Below are 17,500 nucleotides of genomic sequence, written 5' to 3' on the forward strand. Positions count from 1 at the left end.
GAGAGTTGATGATTAATATTTTTATCCTGCGTAATAATTCCTTGTTGTGCGAAATAACAAATTTTTTTGATAACATTATGTAATTTATATAAAATTCGTTATTACATACGAATACTTAAGCAATGTGTTTGATGTATAGCAAAAGCTATTTAAACATTCCATCCACTAGTACACATTACATATCGTGAGATTGCTGAAGCGAAATCAGTTCATCAATAAGAAAACTACAATCAGCTTATATAATGCCTATGTTTAAATGTTCGGAATTTCTAATAACGGTAAAACATACGATATATGTCATTCCATTTGCACTTTCTGTTGATAAACGGAAACGGAACTTATTTGCGACGAGATACTTGCTCGTTGACTCAGGGGAGTTTCTCCGTATCGAGAAAAAAATTTCGGTCGCGAGTACGCGACCGTTAAGATTATATCGGTACGCAAACTGCGAGAGTCATCTCAAGAGCGAGTTTACCGTGAGATGCGATTGATGCCGTAACTCGCCGTGAGAGAAGTGCCCCGGGATGAACGAGACGAGCTGAGATTATGCAAGCGCGCGGGCTGCCTCAGCGGAGCAAGCCGGTCAATGCCAAGGTGTTCCACTTCGAGTGCTACTCTTCCCTGTCATTCCGACGGAACCGATCTCGCTGACTTCTGAGCTATGAGGTCGGGGGATTCACCTCACGTGATGCGCGTGATGAACTGTCATATTACACGACGAATGTTACGTGGCATAGCAAATTCATCGGACGTGTTTTCCGGACGTTGCGATGGGTTAATCTCCGCGTGTGTGAGTAGACGGACGATTAAATTAGAAATGCAATAGCATGCAAGATAGCATATAAATATATGTACGAAAGAATATTAGATGTATAAATAATAATAAATTTATATGTAATTATATATAAGTTATATATTTGTATATTATATATAAATATATGATTATTATAATTGTATACATAATTTATATATATCCATAATAATGAACGACGTGAATAAAGAATGCTTACAGAGAGAGAAAAACAATTTCCTACAAACGCGAAAGGAATTATAAAATTTAATTGCCAAATTTATTTGCTGCTTATAGCAAACAAATTTGCATATTTGACAAATATTTCGCATTTGTTGCAAATACTTTTTATAACGAATATGAAAAGAATAAATATTTGTTACACCTGCAAATAATTTGCGATCCTTACGTGTACAAAGAAATTTGCTGCCACAGCATAAGATTAGTGATCAAAGCAAATTTTTTTCTCTCTGTGCTATTAATATTGTATTATACGTGTAAATGAGCCTACAGATATTTTTGCTGAAAATGTTTAATAATATATTCAATAATAATTTAATAATTTCAACAATTTAATCATTTTTATTAAAATTACTGCAATTGGTTGTTAAAACGAGACACGGAAGAGAATTTAATTTCATCTTTCACACATTCGTCGTGTTACGTGTGCTTAATAAAAGGAAAATAACATCAGAGATGTCAAAAATTCATACATGCTAAATTGCCCTAGAGATATAGGAAAGCATGCATGTAAAATCTATATACAACAGAAAGCAATGTTTCAAACGTGTTAATTTAATTCACGAGTACTCGTAGCCCGAAGCGGTACATGAATATATAGCATCAAGTGCAGCGTGCCAATCGAGGTGTCTAGGTAAAGCGGATATTCCGACTTATCTTTGTATCTGAAAGCGATAGGGATAATTCCCTATAACACCGGGACACCTCACGCACTCATGTTTTAGCTTTCTCCTGTTTTATCGCTCTTACGCAAACATGCAGATCCGTAAGAAAAATGTAACAAATTACATGTTCGGAAATAATGCTATACTATAACAACGCGGCAGAGCTTGAGTTTAACATCGAAAATAGAGTGTATTATAAATTGTTAATTAACGGTTGTTAAATAAAGATGCGAACGAGAGTAGATTTATCGAGTTCCTGTGCACCGACCACGGTGCGATCGGCCACTTTCGAGTGTATGTACCCCAAAGTTTTCTACACGCAGCTGTAAAATCGTTACGACGTGCCGAAAGTCAAGCCGCAGCGTCGAGGAATTAATGCTGCTCAGCGAGCACAACGCGAAACAAAAAGGAAAGTAGTTGAAAGCGTAAATTCAATTGGATAACGGTATATCTCTTACGTGGTGTCTGGCGTGTCCACGTACACCAGTAATTGTACGACTTTGCAGTACTTGCTCGGCAGGATAAGCCGGAAAAACCAGGAATCACAAAAATCGATAAGGTTTTTCAACGAAACTCTCAAAATATCAAAATAACGCGTTCTATATATTCCCAATAACAATACAAGATAGATACTCTCCAGCTAAAATGGTAACATAACTGCTAATCGCGGTACAATTGCGATACACGATCGACAAAACGAACGATATCAGTCTGATGAATCAACGTGAGGCTGTTTTGCAAAGATCTCGTTCCGCCAGACTAGCCTTTCACTCTCGCGGAACTAGTGCGATGGCTCAATGCCGTTTTATCTTAACCGTGGGACGCCTTTGATGACGGCCCAGATTCAAGGTCAACTTCCGTTATATTTCGGGATATCGGTGTGGCCGAGGAATTGCTTTCGGACTAATTTAACTTGCATATGCCGGCGCTATCAGCAACGATAAATACAAAACATTTTAACGAGAATAATCAATATATTGTAATGTGAAAGCAGATATGCGAAGTATACAAGAAAAGGGTGGTAATAATGATTAAACTTAGATGACAGTTACTAAAGCTTGGTAAAATAATTTCAATTAAATGTTCATTCAACATAATTAAAACTAATTAAACTGATTATCTGATTTTTGTAATTATTACCAAACGGTCGGTTACTATTATTATATTTGGTAATATTTACTCAAAAATTCACCAACACGCTAAACGAAATACATTTGATAGCAATTACCAGACTGTTTTTGGTATAATATTAAAACGCAGTGAATATGTGAACGTGACAAATATAATGATACGGTAAATTTTATAGGTAAGATTAAAAAGGGGATTTCTATAATCACATTTAAGGAAGAAAATAACTCTTTCCTTCGAGTTTCCAAGTAAAGCTCTACAAGAATCATAATTGTTACGCCACGTCTATCTTGAAACTCCGACTTTTTCCAATTTGGCAAGTGAGATCGAAGCGATCTGCTATCGTTCGTAACGGCAAAGTCTAGTCTTGAACGTTTTCTAGAGCAGACCTCGGTGTAACGAGGCAACGTAACGGCACCTGCCAGCAGGAATCGCGGCTATCTTGCATCACGCCTCGAAAAATCCTTCGACTTTCGTCTTACGGAACAGACCACTTCCATTTTGGCGACGTTTACGGCCGGTCTATTTTGCAATATATACTCTCAATCGTTGCCCGCTCTGTGTGGGAATTGTACAAAATGCGCGGGACACGAAGGAACGAAGCGATTATTCGAGTTCTCACAACTCGAGCGGCCAACAAAGCTCGCGCATTAATAGTTCGGATCGAATCCGGGCGTCAAAAGTCGACGAAACCATTCAAGATTCGCAATTTCGGCAAATGATCCGAGAAACTGCCCATTCAACAAACTCTATTAGTCGCGAGAGTCGCGACTGTTGCACAGACAGTAAAAATGGACAACGAAGTACCGGCTTGATTTATGAGTAGTTTATTGCTGTGCACAAAAAGGTTTTGTTACCGGATGGTTAGGCAATCGCTCCGGATAATCCGAATGCAAATGCGCGGCGTGATTCTTTCGTCGTTCGTCACGTGAATATCGCCCTGAAAAGTAAGCAAAATCAGACCAGTGCCGATTGTCGACGGAAAGTGAAAGGCGCCGCGACATTACGCGCTCATTGTACCTCCTTCCGAAGTTACGTGTGTCCTCGTGCGAGGACTGTCGCGCATAAAACACCCCCGAGTAATCAACGACGCTGAAATAATGCCAGACACGAAGCAACGATCTAATTACGATCGTTAATCGTACGAACCAGCCGCGACTTCCTCCTTTCCACCAGCGCGGTACCGCTAGCCGCTTGGAAACGGCTCCACCTTCCCCGACAAACGTCCTTGGCGGGTCCCCGGTACCCCGGGAGAGGGTGATGAAAATCCGCCAGTCACGTGTACCATGCCGGTTCGAACGGTTGTATCGTCGGGTTGTTCCGTCGAGACCCGCGACGCGGATTTCTCCAATCTCCGATCGAGAAAAATACCGAAAATACTGCGACCATTTATCAACGCGTAAAATCAACCAACGTATACTTCGCTAAACGTTAATTGGAGGATACGCACTTGAACGTGAGAAAATCACCTTATGTGATTTATCTGCAACATCGGGATCGCGCGTAGCACGAGTGCGATCGAGAACCGGTCCTGTCAGTAAAACGCAAATCGAGAGGTGCGATTTTCTTACAAAGTAGAACACATCAATCGTTTATAGTGCTGTGGGTAGTGCCGGTTAAATGTCGGAAAGTGAGTATGCTAAGTCGTAGAGTAGGCCCGTTGGTGAGTGCACAATGGAGGTATCCGCGGTCGATCTGACTTATCGAAGCGCGACGGAGAACGCAAAGATGATTTCACAAAGAAAATTCATATCGCAACTTACACGCGTGAAATTTGCGTTTGCTATATTTCTTTTTAACCTTCTAATTTAATTGAAGATATTGAATTTATTGACGTTCTAATTTAATTGAAGATATAATCTGAGTATTTTCAAGTGTTTACTAAGAATTAATGGTGGCTGTTCTTACCAGAACAGTTCGACAATTAATGATTTTAATGAGTGCTTATTGACAATTAATGATGATTTTTACGGAATAATTCGTGATTATAAGACTCGTGACAAGTTTACGGAGGTAATCACAAACGTAGATACGTGCAGTACTCGCGATAAATCACGCGGTGTATCCTCAGGTGTTAAGGACGTGTTGATGACTTCGAGCACGTGCATCAGTGATCGAGTGTTACATTGATTCTTCTTGCGCACGTTGATAAACGTCAGTGTTCCGTCACGTAGAACGCGTAGATTAAGTAGTTACTTGCGCGGAGAAATCGAGTGCACTCACGTAAGGCGTTTTATGTCTCCATCGTCGGACTGGTCACCTTGCAGGTTTTCCGAAGAAGAGCATTATCGCATGTGGCGGTTCAATTACAGCAATTCAGCGACATACCAGAAATCCTAGTAAAGTTTGTCATACCGTTCCGGATGTATAAAGAAAGGTATACTTTAATATATCGCATTCATTAAACGTAATTTGGAATTCACAGGAAAATCGACTGCGGGCATGTATTTTAAAAAGCCATGGCAATCGTGAAGATTGAAACAGAAAAACATTGCACGGTTTTACTGGAATATCTAAAAATTTAGATAGATATAGATCTAAAAATAAATTTATTCGATCATCAAATTATTATATATAGAATGTCTAAATGTTGCAAAAGTTTTAACAATCAGTGTTTTACATAATTATTTTAATAATTCAACAAAATTATTTTCAGATCTGTATCCATTATTTCAATTTTTAGATATTTCACCGAAATAGTTCTTTCCGAGTAATAAACACGATTGATACTTAAATTCACGGTATTGATATTCGATATTGTGCAATTTATGATTTTATTATGTACGCGATATTTCAATAGAAATTATATACTGCTTGCATCATGTTATTTATATAACAACTTTCTATTTATAGTGACAGTGAAGTGAGCAATTAATGTATCAAAATAAGCGTAGGACGCATCCTTGGATCACGGATAAACGAAACGAAGGAAGCTAGGAGCTTTCGGAAAAAATATCGAAGAGATAGGCGAAGTGCGACGTCCGCGGGCCTGTCGGAAGCGTATTATCGTGTTGCTTGCGCTGGCGTTACTTCCGCAAACTTACACGAGCCGCGCGTTGCAGCAACACGCTCTTGCGATGGTTAATGCATCGGCGTATGTCTACAGGAAACCTACCTACGTTGTTCGCACCGGTTCGTTACTCAGTCGCGAGTCATTACGAGTCGGCTGGTACTCCAGTGACCCGTGAATGTTTGTCGAACGTTCACCGGTCTATTCGCCAGGGAAAGGCGTGGCAGCCCCCTCAATATCGCATTCTCGGTATCACCGCAATCCCGAGTGGTGGAATTAACGAATTCTCCGAATGTACAAACATAGGTCTCAAGAGATCAACTACCGATACGTAGAAGATTGGCGATTCGCGAAAATTGTTCTTGTCTCACGATATACTCACGCTGAAATGTTAAAATGTCATTCCGGGAGATGGAATCATTCGATATTTACGTTTTTTTTTTTTTTTTAAATATTCGTTTCCTTTTTTTCATATTCTCTCAAACACCACGACTAGTCACAAAACCGATCACAGTTGAAAATACTTCAGAGATTTACTGCGGCACAATTTGTAAAATGGTAATAAGAGCAAGAGCCATTAGCAGCGTATCTCTGTTACCGCAAGACTAAATTGCGGGGCAGCAATGGGTCTGGCTAGGATGCGAATAAACATACGCTTTGTTCGTGACTTAGTACTTAATTGGCGTCGTTGCGCAATTAGATCCTTGACATACGCTGGAAACCGCGTGCTACGTCTACCGACGTCTATGAATGTAATTCCGGTCATTGTGAATAATAAACTGTTTTATATACTGCGCAACGAAACGTCTTTTACTGACCTATTAAACGCAGAAATCATTTCACGCAGCGTGGAAAATAAAAGCGTATGATTTAATTACGTATACAACTCCTAGGTACATAGAAAATTGCGTATTGAAATATACGAGTGTATACTTTCCCATACATACTGTCTCTTGTGCGGAATAAAAATAACTTTTTTATCGCGGGATTAAAAGTATCATTTTCTGATACGAAAATGCAATTACGAAACTAGTTGTCCGAACAGTGCGCCATTATATCGATGATTTCTTCAAACTCTTGTCCGGGTGTTCGAAACTGGGATTTTACACACGTACCACAGGTATTACACAGCACTATCTGTGTATCATGTTTTACAATTAGCTATCCAAAAATATAAATAAGTATAATTTATCAGTGTGTAAAATCACAATGTTTAACACCCGGATAATTTGAAGAAATCATCTATCCAGATAATTAATTTCATACCTGTACATACAAATCTGGGGCCAAAAATGAATAATATGAACATCGTCTATTTTCAGATGACGCATCTCGCATTGTCTCCGTGGAGGCTGTCACTAGTTCTAACACTGATAGCGACATGCGCGATCATAACGGAATCGTCAATGATCAGGGAGAGGAGGCACATTGAGGACTCTAGTCGATCGAGCAAGGAACACACATCTTACAGTCAGGGCACGAAATTGCCGAGCAGCACGTCGCCAAACAAGATCACCGCGGAACCCGGAAGAAAAGTGTCTCACCATCTGATCGGGGGTCACCTAAAAGTTGATACAAAACTCCGTGGAGACGGCGAATCGCTGTGGGACGATGGAATTCTCATGTCGGCAGCCGGCAGCGGTAAGGAGGGGAAAAGTAATCGCGGCGGCGACGGTGGTGGTAGCGACGACGAGGACGGGAAAAAAACACTCTCCCAGCAGGTCAAGGAGGGCAAGTATGGTCTCATACAGAACGAGATTTACGGTAATCGCCCGAAACGACCCGGCATCATCAGCTACCTCGACAATCCCGAAGTGCCGAAGGACACGATCGACAATCTGGGTGGCCTCGACGAGGACGAGATCTGGCTGGCCGAGAACCACGTTCTGGTATTGAGAGGTGGGAAATTTCCTGAACATGCACAGGAAGGCGGCCAGCAGCAGAGCGGCGATGGCGAGCAGCCAAAATGGCCGCCTATCGACGATTACAAGGCGCCCAAACGGCAAGTCAAGATACCACCGAGGCCGAAGGTACCACCACCCTTTCCGGTACAACTCACGGAAGGGGGACCGGTACAGATCATTGGTCCAAATGGTACCGTCGAGGAGATCAGCAACGGCACCCTCGACTACAACACTCTTTACACAAAAGGATTATTACCAGGAGAGGATCCGTTCTTCTCAATCGCTCCGAACGGCACGGTATTCACCCCAGATTTCGGTCTCCCAGGAAACTTCTCCGTCGAGGAGAAATCGTTTAGGGGTAACAATGATCAGAAGGGAATAAAACCGGAACTTCCTCATCCGCCGACTGGCGCTCTTCCGCCTTTCTATCATGCCATACCGCCTGGTGCGATATTCGTGCCGCCACCAGGTAATCAGTCGGATTATGATGAGGAAGATCAGTCCATCTACTATCCGCCGCCGTACAGTTTCTATTATCCGCAAGATAATACGACCGCTGTACCGCCAGGCCCCCTGGTGCCCGGCATCATACTGCCTCCGCCGCCAGATTTCTTCTCTGCTCTGGACGACAAGAAAACTACCACGAAGAAGTACACAAAGAGACCGACGACCACATCCTCGCCGGAAACACGTCCAACGTATTTGCCACCGAGGAAGTTTACGATCAAACAAAACAAGGCTTCGTCCATTTCGCCGAGTTTGATAACCAAGACAAGTACTACTTCATCGACCTCCACAAAGGTATCCTTCGGTCGTACGACGGTAAAGAATGCGACAAACATATTTAAATCTAAAAAGATTACGTCTAACGTGGATGTTACAACGTCGACGCCTGGAAAACCGCACACTCTCGAAAATACCGAGATATACACTATCAGCCCCGTAATCGGAAATCAGGTGTCTGAGGCGACGAACCAGCAGAAAGACTGGTCCACTCTGGTCACGAGTAAGATTCCGGTTCTCGCGTATTACCCGTCGACCACGCAGTCGTCGCTGGAGCGACCGGTGGAAGTCACCCCGGCTTCCATAAAGACTATTATCACCACTAGTCAGCCCGATCGATCTGCCAGCCATGCGTCCTATTACTTCTATGAGGAATCGACCGATGAGAATTCGGACGTCACGGAGAAACCGTCGCCAGTTTATTATGAAAGCACGACAAAATCACCGTACTACAATGTCGAGACGTCACGATCTGAGCAGAAGAAGAATTATTATGAGACGATCCCACCGGTTGAGACCTCAAAAAATTATAAGGCGAAGCTCATTGATAACATAGTAAAGAATTCGCAGACGTATCAGTACACCGACAATTCGGAGACCACGTCAACGAAATTCGACGCCAGCTCGTCTCGGGATCAGGGTCAACGTATGCTAGCCGATCAAGCGCCCATTTACTATCAGCCTGTTCCTGCACGTCCAGTGCAGACGTATTACACGACTCCGAAGCCACAAACGTACTATCGACAAACAACGAAGCCTAAACCGATCTATCAGTACAGCTTTCAGATAGCGGATTACTCAAAACTCGATAATCAGAGATCGCCGTATCATGGGGAGCAACAGCAGCAACAGCAGCAACAGCAGCAGCAAGACTCAGTATACAGCGAGTATCAGGACATCAAGACTGGTAATCGGCAATACGACTACGAAGACATCGATTCCCCGTCGCGACATCAATCACGGAAACAAGTATACAAGACGCAACATCCGGTTTATTCCACGAGCACGTCCTATCCGATCGTAGATACGACACCCAATCCGCAATACGCGTATTTCACGCAGCAGGACGAGAAGCTATTGGACGACGTTACGAAAGAGTATTTCACGATCTTTGGTAAGAAATTACCGGACACGCGGATATCGACCACGACTCCGATCTATGGGAAATCGAGCAGCGTCACGGAGAAACCTGATCATAACGCAAATGCCTACCTGCCGAATGTTTACAAGACCGGTCGACCGGTAACTTACAACACGCTCAACGTCAAAGTGCGATATGGAGATCAGTCGCAGCGACCCTATTCCCTCAAGGACGACACTCTCGTTAACTACCGGCGACCCTTGCCGCCGATTAATCCGGACAGCGAGTTCGTCGAGATAATTGATCCTAAACATCGGTCGAAGCAGCCGTCGCAGTTACCGAACTACGAGTTGCAAACGGGAAACTATAGATTGCAAAATCAGGGAGTACAACAGCCGACCCCTCGTTACAGGTTGCGAGGCACGATACAGCCAGCTAACAGACACACCAACAATTTCGTGCCTTTCTCCGAGTCTCGGGAGGAGCTGGAGAACGTTCAGGAACCCGTGTCGCTGTTGGATGACATAGAGGTCAACTACAGGAATCCGCGTCCCCCCATAAATCCCGATGCCGAATTTATCGATCCCATCACGGTGCAGGACAATCACTCTAATAACCCGAACGCGTACTTCGCGTATCGACTACCCGGCGATGTTGGCCACTTTTACTTCCTGACGCCGCAGGCGATCACGCAACGACAGGACCAGAATAGTGGCTATGTCTATCCGAAGCCCAGAGGGCCGAGATTACGAAGGCGGCCGGGATAACGTGAACGCGTGTATCCAACAGCAGTCGCGCGCAATGCCATAATCTCGCGGATGTCCAGCGCGCGAAGTGATCGCGCATCGCCTGCGTGCGTGTCGGCCGCACATACATACGCGTATTATTAATATATTTATTATACTTGTAAATACGAATTCATTAAGTTAGATAATTATAGTTACGTTGTTTTACGATAAACGCGTAATTTATTATGCAACCTAACTCCCCCGTTTTAGAATAATAGATGTGTGATCGTATTCGCGTATGCGATTTGTAGTATGCGCCTCGTTATCGCATATTTGCACATTATCTGTGATTAATGGGATACGTGTACATATAACATAATTACTTATTGTCTATGTACGCGCTTTGACAGATTGTAGCGTTCTTTCCCGAATCTCTTTTCTAAGTTTTTCTCTATGTGCGGAATGTGAAGTTGAATAAAACGTAAAATATATATAAAACAACAAATATTAATGCAAGCCTCTCTGTCTGCTGTAAACTGAGTTTTAAATATTTTATATAGATTAATGTAATAGCCTTTCCTAATTCTATTCATTATTTATATGTCTATCTATCTTTTTTTCCGTCAATATCGTATTAAATATACATTGACATTATTTGTAATTTTTCGTATAAAACATTTTTCAAATAATATTGTACAAGTATATCAACAAAGATCACATAATATATTTAATCGCAATATAATCAACTTAATTGAAAAATTTTATAAATATATGTTTCTTTAAATAAGTCGTAACATTTGAACAGCCATACTTGCGGTACTATAAGCATTCCATCTACCCACTTAAAAATTTAATTTAATTTAAATTTTGTAATAATCTGCATGGCTGTTCAAAGAGATTATTTTGATAAATAGTACTCACCAGTGTCGATTTCTTGCGTTTGCGCTGGATCTGGTAAAGGATAGTCATGTAGCCGCAAATAAACCTCCATTGCACATTTCGCTGCTTTGAAGTAGAATGGGTGAGCTCGGAGAACGTCTTCTAGCCTTAGGAGACCCACGTAAGATCGCAACGTCATTTTCCGCATACAATATGTATGAAAGTCGAATTGGTCCTCTATGATTTCCGAAAAATGCTGCAAATAATCATGGTACAAGAGATATAATGTATACATCTTAAGTTGAATGCCCGTGCGCATACACACATACAATATATATTACAATAGTATAATATACTATTACCTACCCTATCAACTTCGTGACATTTTTTCAATGCTTCTCCATATTTTCCAAGACGTTTATATGCATTGGCCGCTTCTGTTTGAATCCACATGCATTGCATTTCGTTCAAGTTTTCCATAGCTAATACTCCTTCCCTCGTGAATTTCCCACACGTTTCCTCCGCCTCTTTAATAAGATTCGCGCGGAGCATGTACTTGGCACATTTAGAGTTAATATATCGGTCAGCCGTGTCTAACCCCTGCGCCTCATCCAGCCACTTATAAGCTTCTTGAACATTACCCGCGTGCTATTAACATACGAAATTCTATATTGGACCACATATATCTTCCACATTATTCTTCAAAATAAATATTTATACTGATTATGCGAGATGTCAAATAGCTCACTGCTACAACAGTTGCTTATCAAGTCAAAAATCCAAGTTCGAATCTCATATGTGTAATTTTTCATCTCGCATATATAATACTACAAATTTGGAGTAGAAAAATATTTCACTCAATACAAACAAGTATCCGAAATATAAACTTAATTCAAGGTTATTATGGATAAATAATAATAGAATAGTAAGAGTTATCTCTATTACGCTATCTCTTAAAGAAATTTTTAAACGGCACAAAATAACAAAAATTTTAAAAACAAACTTAATCTTCATAATCCTTTCCCATAAAAATTTATATTATAATAAAGCCAGAGAATACTATGGTTCTTAAAGGCTTGTAACGCTACAAAGTAATAATACTGCATTTACATATGTAAGATCCTACCTTATAAATGCGTCCTTTGGTAACAAAAAGTTCTATAAGCGTAGGAGTATGATCTATGGCAGCGTCAATCTCAATCAATGCCTTTTCCGTTTGACCGAGATAATCGTAATGTTGCGCTAGGTAATAATAAGTCCATAATAACGCGGATGCTGGTTCTCGTAGATTATCTTTTTCTTGATCACTAAAGTGGTCGTGAAGTTTTAATGCCTCCTTGTATTGCACAAGTAGAGATGATATGATTTCGACCTTTTCCTTATCAGTGTATAATGAACGAAGATTCACAAATAATGGTGGTACACCTTTGTGAAGCCCTATATAGAAATAAATCCAATTAAATACATAAAATTAAAAAAATATAATTTAAACAAATAATTGCATGTGCAAAGAAATTTTCATTGTAAAAATTTACCTTTTCGTAAATATCGATCGACTAAGACTTTAAATTCATCTCCTGTCGCATAATTGAGTTGCAAACGGCGTGGCGCTAATGCTCGAGGAAAGAGTTCTTCGTATCTTTGGAGCATTTGCAACGTTTCGCTTGGTGAAGAGTGTCTTTCAGCCTCTGCTAGCCTAGTGTAATACGTTGTGTTTTCAGGATTAATGTCTAATAGCTCTTTGTAAACTTGTTCCGCTTCTGCGTACTGTTTTAGTTGAAGTCTTAGTTTACCTAGAGAGTGATTAAAAAAATATTAAAGAAATATTCAAGTGCTAAAAATTTAAATAACCATGTTACATACCATAAGTTTCTTTGACAGTAACCTTGTCACAAATTTGATCACTATACTTGTCTAAATGTTTTAACGCCTGTTCACATTCTCCTGATTCCTGGATGACCATATTTTGATATAATAACAACTCACTATGTTCATAATCATAACAAATCTGTGGATATAAATATTTTTATTATACAATATTTTTATTTCTATGTAAAGGATTTTTATGTATAAATAACATACCATTGGAGAATTTCGAAAAGTATCTAAAATTTTCAATGCCATTTCATAATCTCTCAACAAATGATATGAAATAGCAAATCCGATCCAAGAAGCTCGTTGAGTAGGACGTAACATAAACAACTGATATCTGGTATCCTAATGAAAAATCAATATATATATATATATATTTGTAAATATATAATTAAAATATAATGTAGCTTTAGAATATGATGCATGTATGTGACAAAGTAAGAACTCTTGCAATAAAAGAGATGAATGCTAAATATTTACCTTATAACCTTCCAGATCTCGCATCTGGATTTGTAGCAACGACAAATCTCTAAGGATTTGAATATTATCTTTGTCCCACTTGAGCGCGTTTCTGTAACACTTGATAGCCTCATCATACTTCTTGTCGGAACGCTGCAGAAGACCATAAACATGCCAGCAAACATGAGACTGTAGGTCATTCCTGAGGCCACGACGCACATGATCGTAGGCTTCTTCCTTACGGCCCAGACAGTTGAGAGTGAGACCCTTCATCGCCAAGGTCTCCCCATGTTCACTGAACTTGGGATTTGACAGAATCTGTTTTGCAAACTTCAACCCATTTTTGTATTGTTTGTGTTCGTAGCATCTCTGTAAAAGAACATATATTATGAAGATGCATTTGTAGGCATTTATAGGGTTAGATAGGAGGGGGGGAGGGTACGGTGGGTTTTGTCTTGTATTCGCGCGAGGATCGACGGTGTCGATCGTCGTAGAATGTCGCCGAGCGTGACGGGTTTTCATGTATAATGTCAAGCAAACGGCTGCGTCACGCGGTCGTCAGTGACCTTTTACCGTTTTACTCCCCCGAGGAAGTGCTTTATCATTAAAGTACGGCAAATGCACTCTGCTTGCCGGAGAGTGGGGTCCAAAACAGAGTATTTTGATCAGTCGTTACTCACCAGGATCCGCTTGAACAGGGCATTTTCTTTGGGTGGCAACGGGTTGCTGGAGGGCATTTTTGTATAACTACAAAAATAGGGGGCCTTTTCCACCCGGTAAACTCAATTTTTACCACAAAACCTCGTGGCCACAAACGAAGAAGTCGATCCTCGATCACGTGATCATCCGCGACAATGCTGTTCCGCCGGAAATGTTGCTGCCACGGTGCCGCACGGTTCAACCGGCTAATCGATCCTTAATCGAGTTCGAGAAGATTGTTTTCTTCAAGAGCATACCCGTGTGTGTCGATAAATACACATTAAAAATAAATACTTTCCGGGCTCTGATTATTATATTTATATATATATTTATTATATTTATACATATTTCATTTAAACATAGTATAATAATAAAACAGTTCTATAAGAATCCATTAAAAGTTCACTAAAAATTCATTATTAGGTCCGATTTCACAATATATAATTATCTAAAGATTAAAGGTAATTAAGAAATCATGAATGAATTTCATTCATGAATCTGTTGATAATCTTTAATCTTTAAGTAACTATATTGTGAAAACGGATCTAAAGTTAGTCACACATACCTTCCGTAACAGTAAGGTTTTCGACCAATAGGATTGCTCGATTGTTACGGTTATGGTTACGAAAAGTGTGTATAACTAGCTTTAGGGTCACTTTACAAAACGCCGATTAGCTTAATCGTTCGATTAATCCATTGGAATTGAATCTGCTGTCAAACGAAGTGATAAACGCAATTTTAATGAACTAATTGGACGATTAAACTAATCGGCGTAATTCGTAAATTTTCGCTTGTATTATGTATTCTTTTAGCTCATTCAATCAGAATTTTAGATCTACAAGAATACATCGCTGCTATTGATGTATTCTTTCATTTACTAATGCTGATTGGATGATCTAAAAGAATACACCAATAACAGTGAGCACAAAACATAGCCGAATACACCCGCGTAATTTGAACACGAAATAATCATATATAATCATATATACCTAAAATGTTTGAAAAAATAATATAAAAATAGTTGGAATAATACAAGCGCACAAAAATGATATAAAAATAATGTAAAAATATTTGGAATAATACAAATATGTAAAAATGCCTTTGAAATGAGAGAATTATTTGTTTTGATTTTAATTATTTTATTTAAAAATAATGATACAAATGCTAATACAAAATGTTATAAGCAATTTCATGTATTGCTATTTCTAATTGCTTGCTGTCAATAAACAAAACATGAATCGGTGAACAATGCACTATCAGATTATCAACTTTTAATCATATATACGAATATTTCTAATTACAAACTATTATTACAATTATAAGAATTTACGTTACACTACATAATATTTTATGATTTTATAATAAAGTCGAGTAAAAAATATTCGAATAAAAAAAATCGAGGTCTGAACTTTAACGAAATATTTAATTTAACGAAATATTTTATTCAGATAAAATTAAAATCTTGTGAAAAAATACATTAATTTCGAAAATATCGAGGTGCAGTAAACTCTGAAGTGCAGTGAACTCTATAAAAATTAACGTAAAATATATTACAATTGCTTAAAGATACATTCTCGTGTAAAATTTTCAAAAAATCGATTTTTTTTGCATATTTTGATTGTACTACATTTCAACAATACACTAATCAAATTTTAGAAAGAAATTCGAAGAATTAACGATACTAAAGCCAAAAGTTCTTTTTTTACAGCCAAACGTTTGAGGAAGTTGAAGGCTTATTTTATGGACCAGAAATCACTAATTAATAATAAATAGTTTAATTATTATTTTATTTTTAAAAAATCTGTAAAAAAAACTTTAAACGCGTTTTTCTCCTAATGTTGTTACTTTCGACGGTTGATACGATTTCAGCCATATATCGAATCTTAATACAATTACTTAATTACTTTATAAACTTATACTTAACAGTTATTCAAAGCTGTTTTGATATCAATTATTATTTGATATCGATTATTGTCCAATTTAACTGTTCAATTCTGTTATGATTCAAATAAATGGTCTAATATATATGTATGTACATATTTCATTGAAAATTATATTTTTGTCTAAAATATATTTTATGATTGGGATATCTTTTTGTTAGTATGTATGTACAGCCGATCACAGAAAGATTGCAATACTTTTTTATTGATGGGTTTTGAAATGTAGCTTGCTCACCGAGCAATTGGTTCTTATTCATGAATCCACAAATAAGAATCAATCGCTTAGTAAGTAGATTGCATTTCGAAAGACCCAATTCTGATGGTTAAGATCATGGACTATTGCATATACATGATATTGATGTATTTTGTCTTTTTACATTATGATACTGCTCACGAACATGAGCTCCTGGCTTAGTGTAGCAGGTATGTGTGGAATGTCACATGGCCGATTGTTCTAATCGTATCTGTTTCGCCAAAGGAATAAGGGCTATTTTGTGTAAAGAAGAAGTCATATAGCCGGCATTCTACTTACAAAGTGTCCAATCTCTGCATGCTCGTGTATGTCTTGATTTTGCACAACAATCGATTCTATTATCGTTATCAAATATATGCGAATTAGAGAAGTAATAACATTAATGACGTTCATTCGTTCTTCTTCTCTGCAATGCTGCACAGTGTCTCTTTCGCACTATGTGCTCTACATAGATCCTGGCCTTCGATTGTACTTTGATTGTGCAATAATACATATTTCTTTATATTTAATTTTTTTATTTTTAAAACAAAATAAAAAAATCTTGCATAAACTCGAAATATAAAATAAAGGAATAAAACAGACTTTAAACAATACAATGCAATGTCATACATCAAATTGTCCTGCAGATCAGATAACACTAATAACTTAACAGTATTATTCGTTATCAGTATTATTTTGAATAAGACAATAAATGTTCTGGTTTATTCTGGGAATAAATCTTGGAAGTGAATATTCTGGAAATATATCTTCTGAAGATGTGAATCTTCTAAAGGCGAATCTTCTGAAGGCGAATCTTCTGAAAGCGAATCTTCTGAAGGCGAATCTTCTGAAGACGAATCTTCTGAAGACGAATCTTCTGAAGACGAATCTTCTGAAGACGAATCTTCTGAAGACGAATCTTCTGAAGACGAATCTTCTGAAGACGAATCTTCTGAAGACGAATCTTCTGAAGACGAATCTTCTGAAGACGAATCTTCTGAAGACGAATCTTCTGAAGACGAATCTTCTGAAGACGAATCTTCTGAAGACGAATCTTCTGAAGACGAATCTTCTGAAGACGAATCTTCTG

The 17,500-nt window shown here is 38.9% G+C and overlaps 3 protein-coding genes across 4 annotated transcripts in view; 1 reads left to right on the forward strand and 2 right to left on the reverse strand.

Moving 5' to 3' along the window:
- LOC108750658 overlaps positions 1 to 10,842 on the forward strand; it is a 16,508-nt gene extending 5,666 nt beyond the window's left edge. Inside the window, exons 1-2 of one of the 2 annotated variants that reach the window (XM_018490294.1) lie at positions 4,740 to 5,200; positions 7,156 to 10,842. In XM_018490294.1, the coding sequence (XP_018345796.1) occupies positions 7,156 to 10,368 (3,213 nt within the window). In that variant the 5' untranslated portion in view covers positions 4,740 to 5,200 and the 3' untranslated portion in view covers positions 10,369 to 10,842. Of the gene's footprint in view, positions 1 to 4,739; positions 5,201 to 7,155 lie in introns of those variants that run through there. The other variant, XM_018490293.1, reaches the window with a different exon arrangement.
- Positions 1 to 14,420, reverse strand: part of LOC108750659 (N-alpha-acetyltransferase 15, NatA auxiliary subunit) — a 42,527-nt gene extending 28,107 nt beyond the window's left edge. Inside the window, exons 1-8 of the mRNA XM_018490295.1 lie at positions 14,220 to 14,420; positions 13,561 to 13,908; positions 13,291 to 13,425; positions 13,072 to 13,216; positions 12,744 to 13,001; positions 12,335 to 12,645; positions 11,575 to 11,856; positions 11,251 to 11,464 (exon numbers count right to left, since the gene is read on the reverse strand). Coding sequence (XP_018345797.1) covers positions 11,251 to 11,464; positions 11,575 to 11,856; positions 12,335 to 12,645; positions 12,744 to 13,001; positions 13,072 to 13,216; positions 13,291 to 13,425; positions 13,561 to 13,908; positions 14,220 to 14,276 — 1,750 coding nt within the window. The 5' untranslated portion in view covers positions 14,277 to 14,420. The remainder of the gene's footprint in view (positions 1 to 11,250; positions 11,465 to 11,574; positions 11,857 to 12,334; positions 12,646 to 12,743; positions 13,002 to 13,071; positions 13,217 to 13,290; positions 13,426 to 13,560; positions 13,909 to 14,219) is intronic.
- Positions 14,421 to 17,132: 2,712 nt separating this feature from the next.
- The window catches only part of LOC108750391 (clumping factor A-like), a 3,282-nt gene continuing 2,914 nt past the window's right edge, over positions 17,133 to 17,500 (reverse strand). The window contains exon 2 of the mRNA XM_018489804.1: positions 17,133 to 17,500. This exon is cut by the window's right edge and continues 397 nt beyond it. Coding sequence (XP_018345306.1) covers positions 17,133 to 17,500 — 368 coding nt within the window.

This window comes from Trachymyrmex septentrionalis, unplaced genomic scaffold (genome assembly GCF_001594115.1).
Source record: "Trachymyrmex septentrionalis isolate Tsep2-gDNA-1 unplaced genomic scaffold, Tsep1.0 scaffold37, whole genome shotgun sequence".
Taxonomy (NCBI): domain Eukaryota; kingdom Metazoa; phylum Arthropoda; class Insecta; order Hymenoptera; family Formicidae; genus Trachymyrmex; species Trachymyrmex septentrionalis.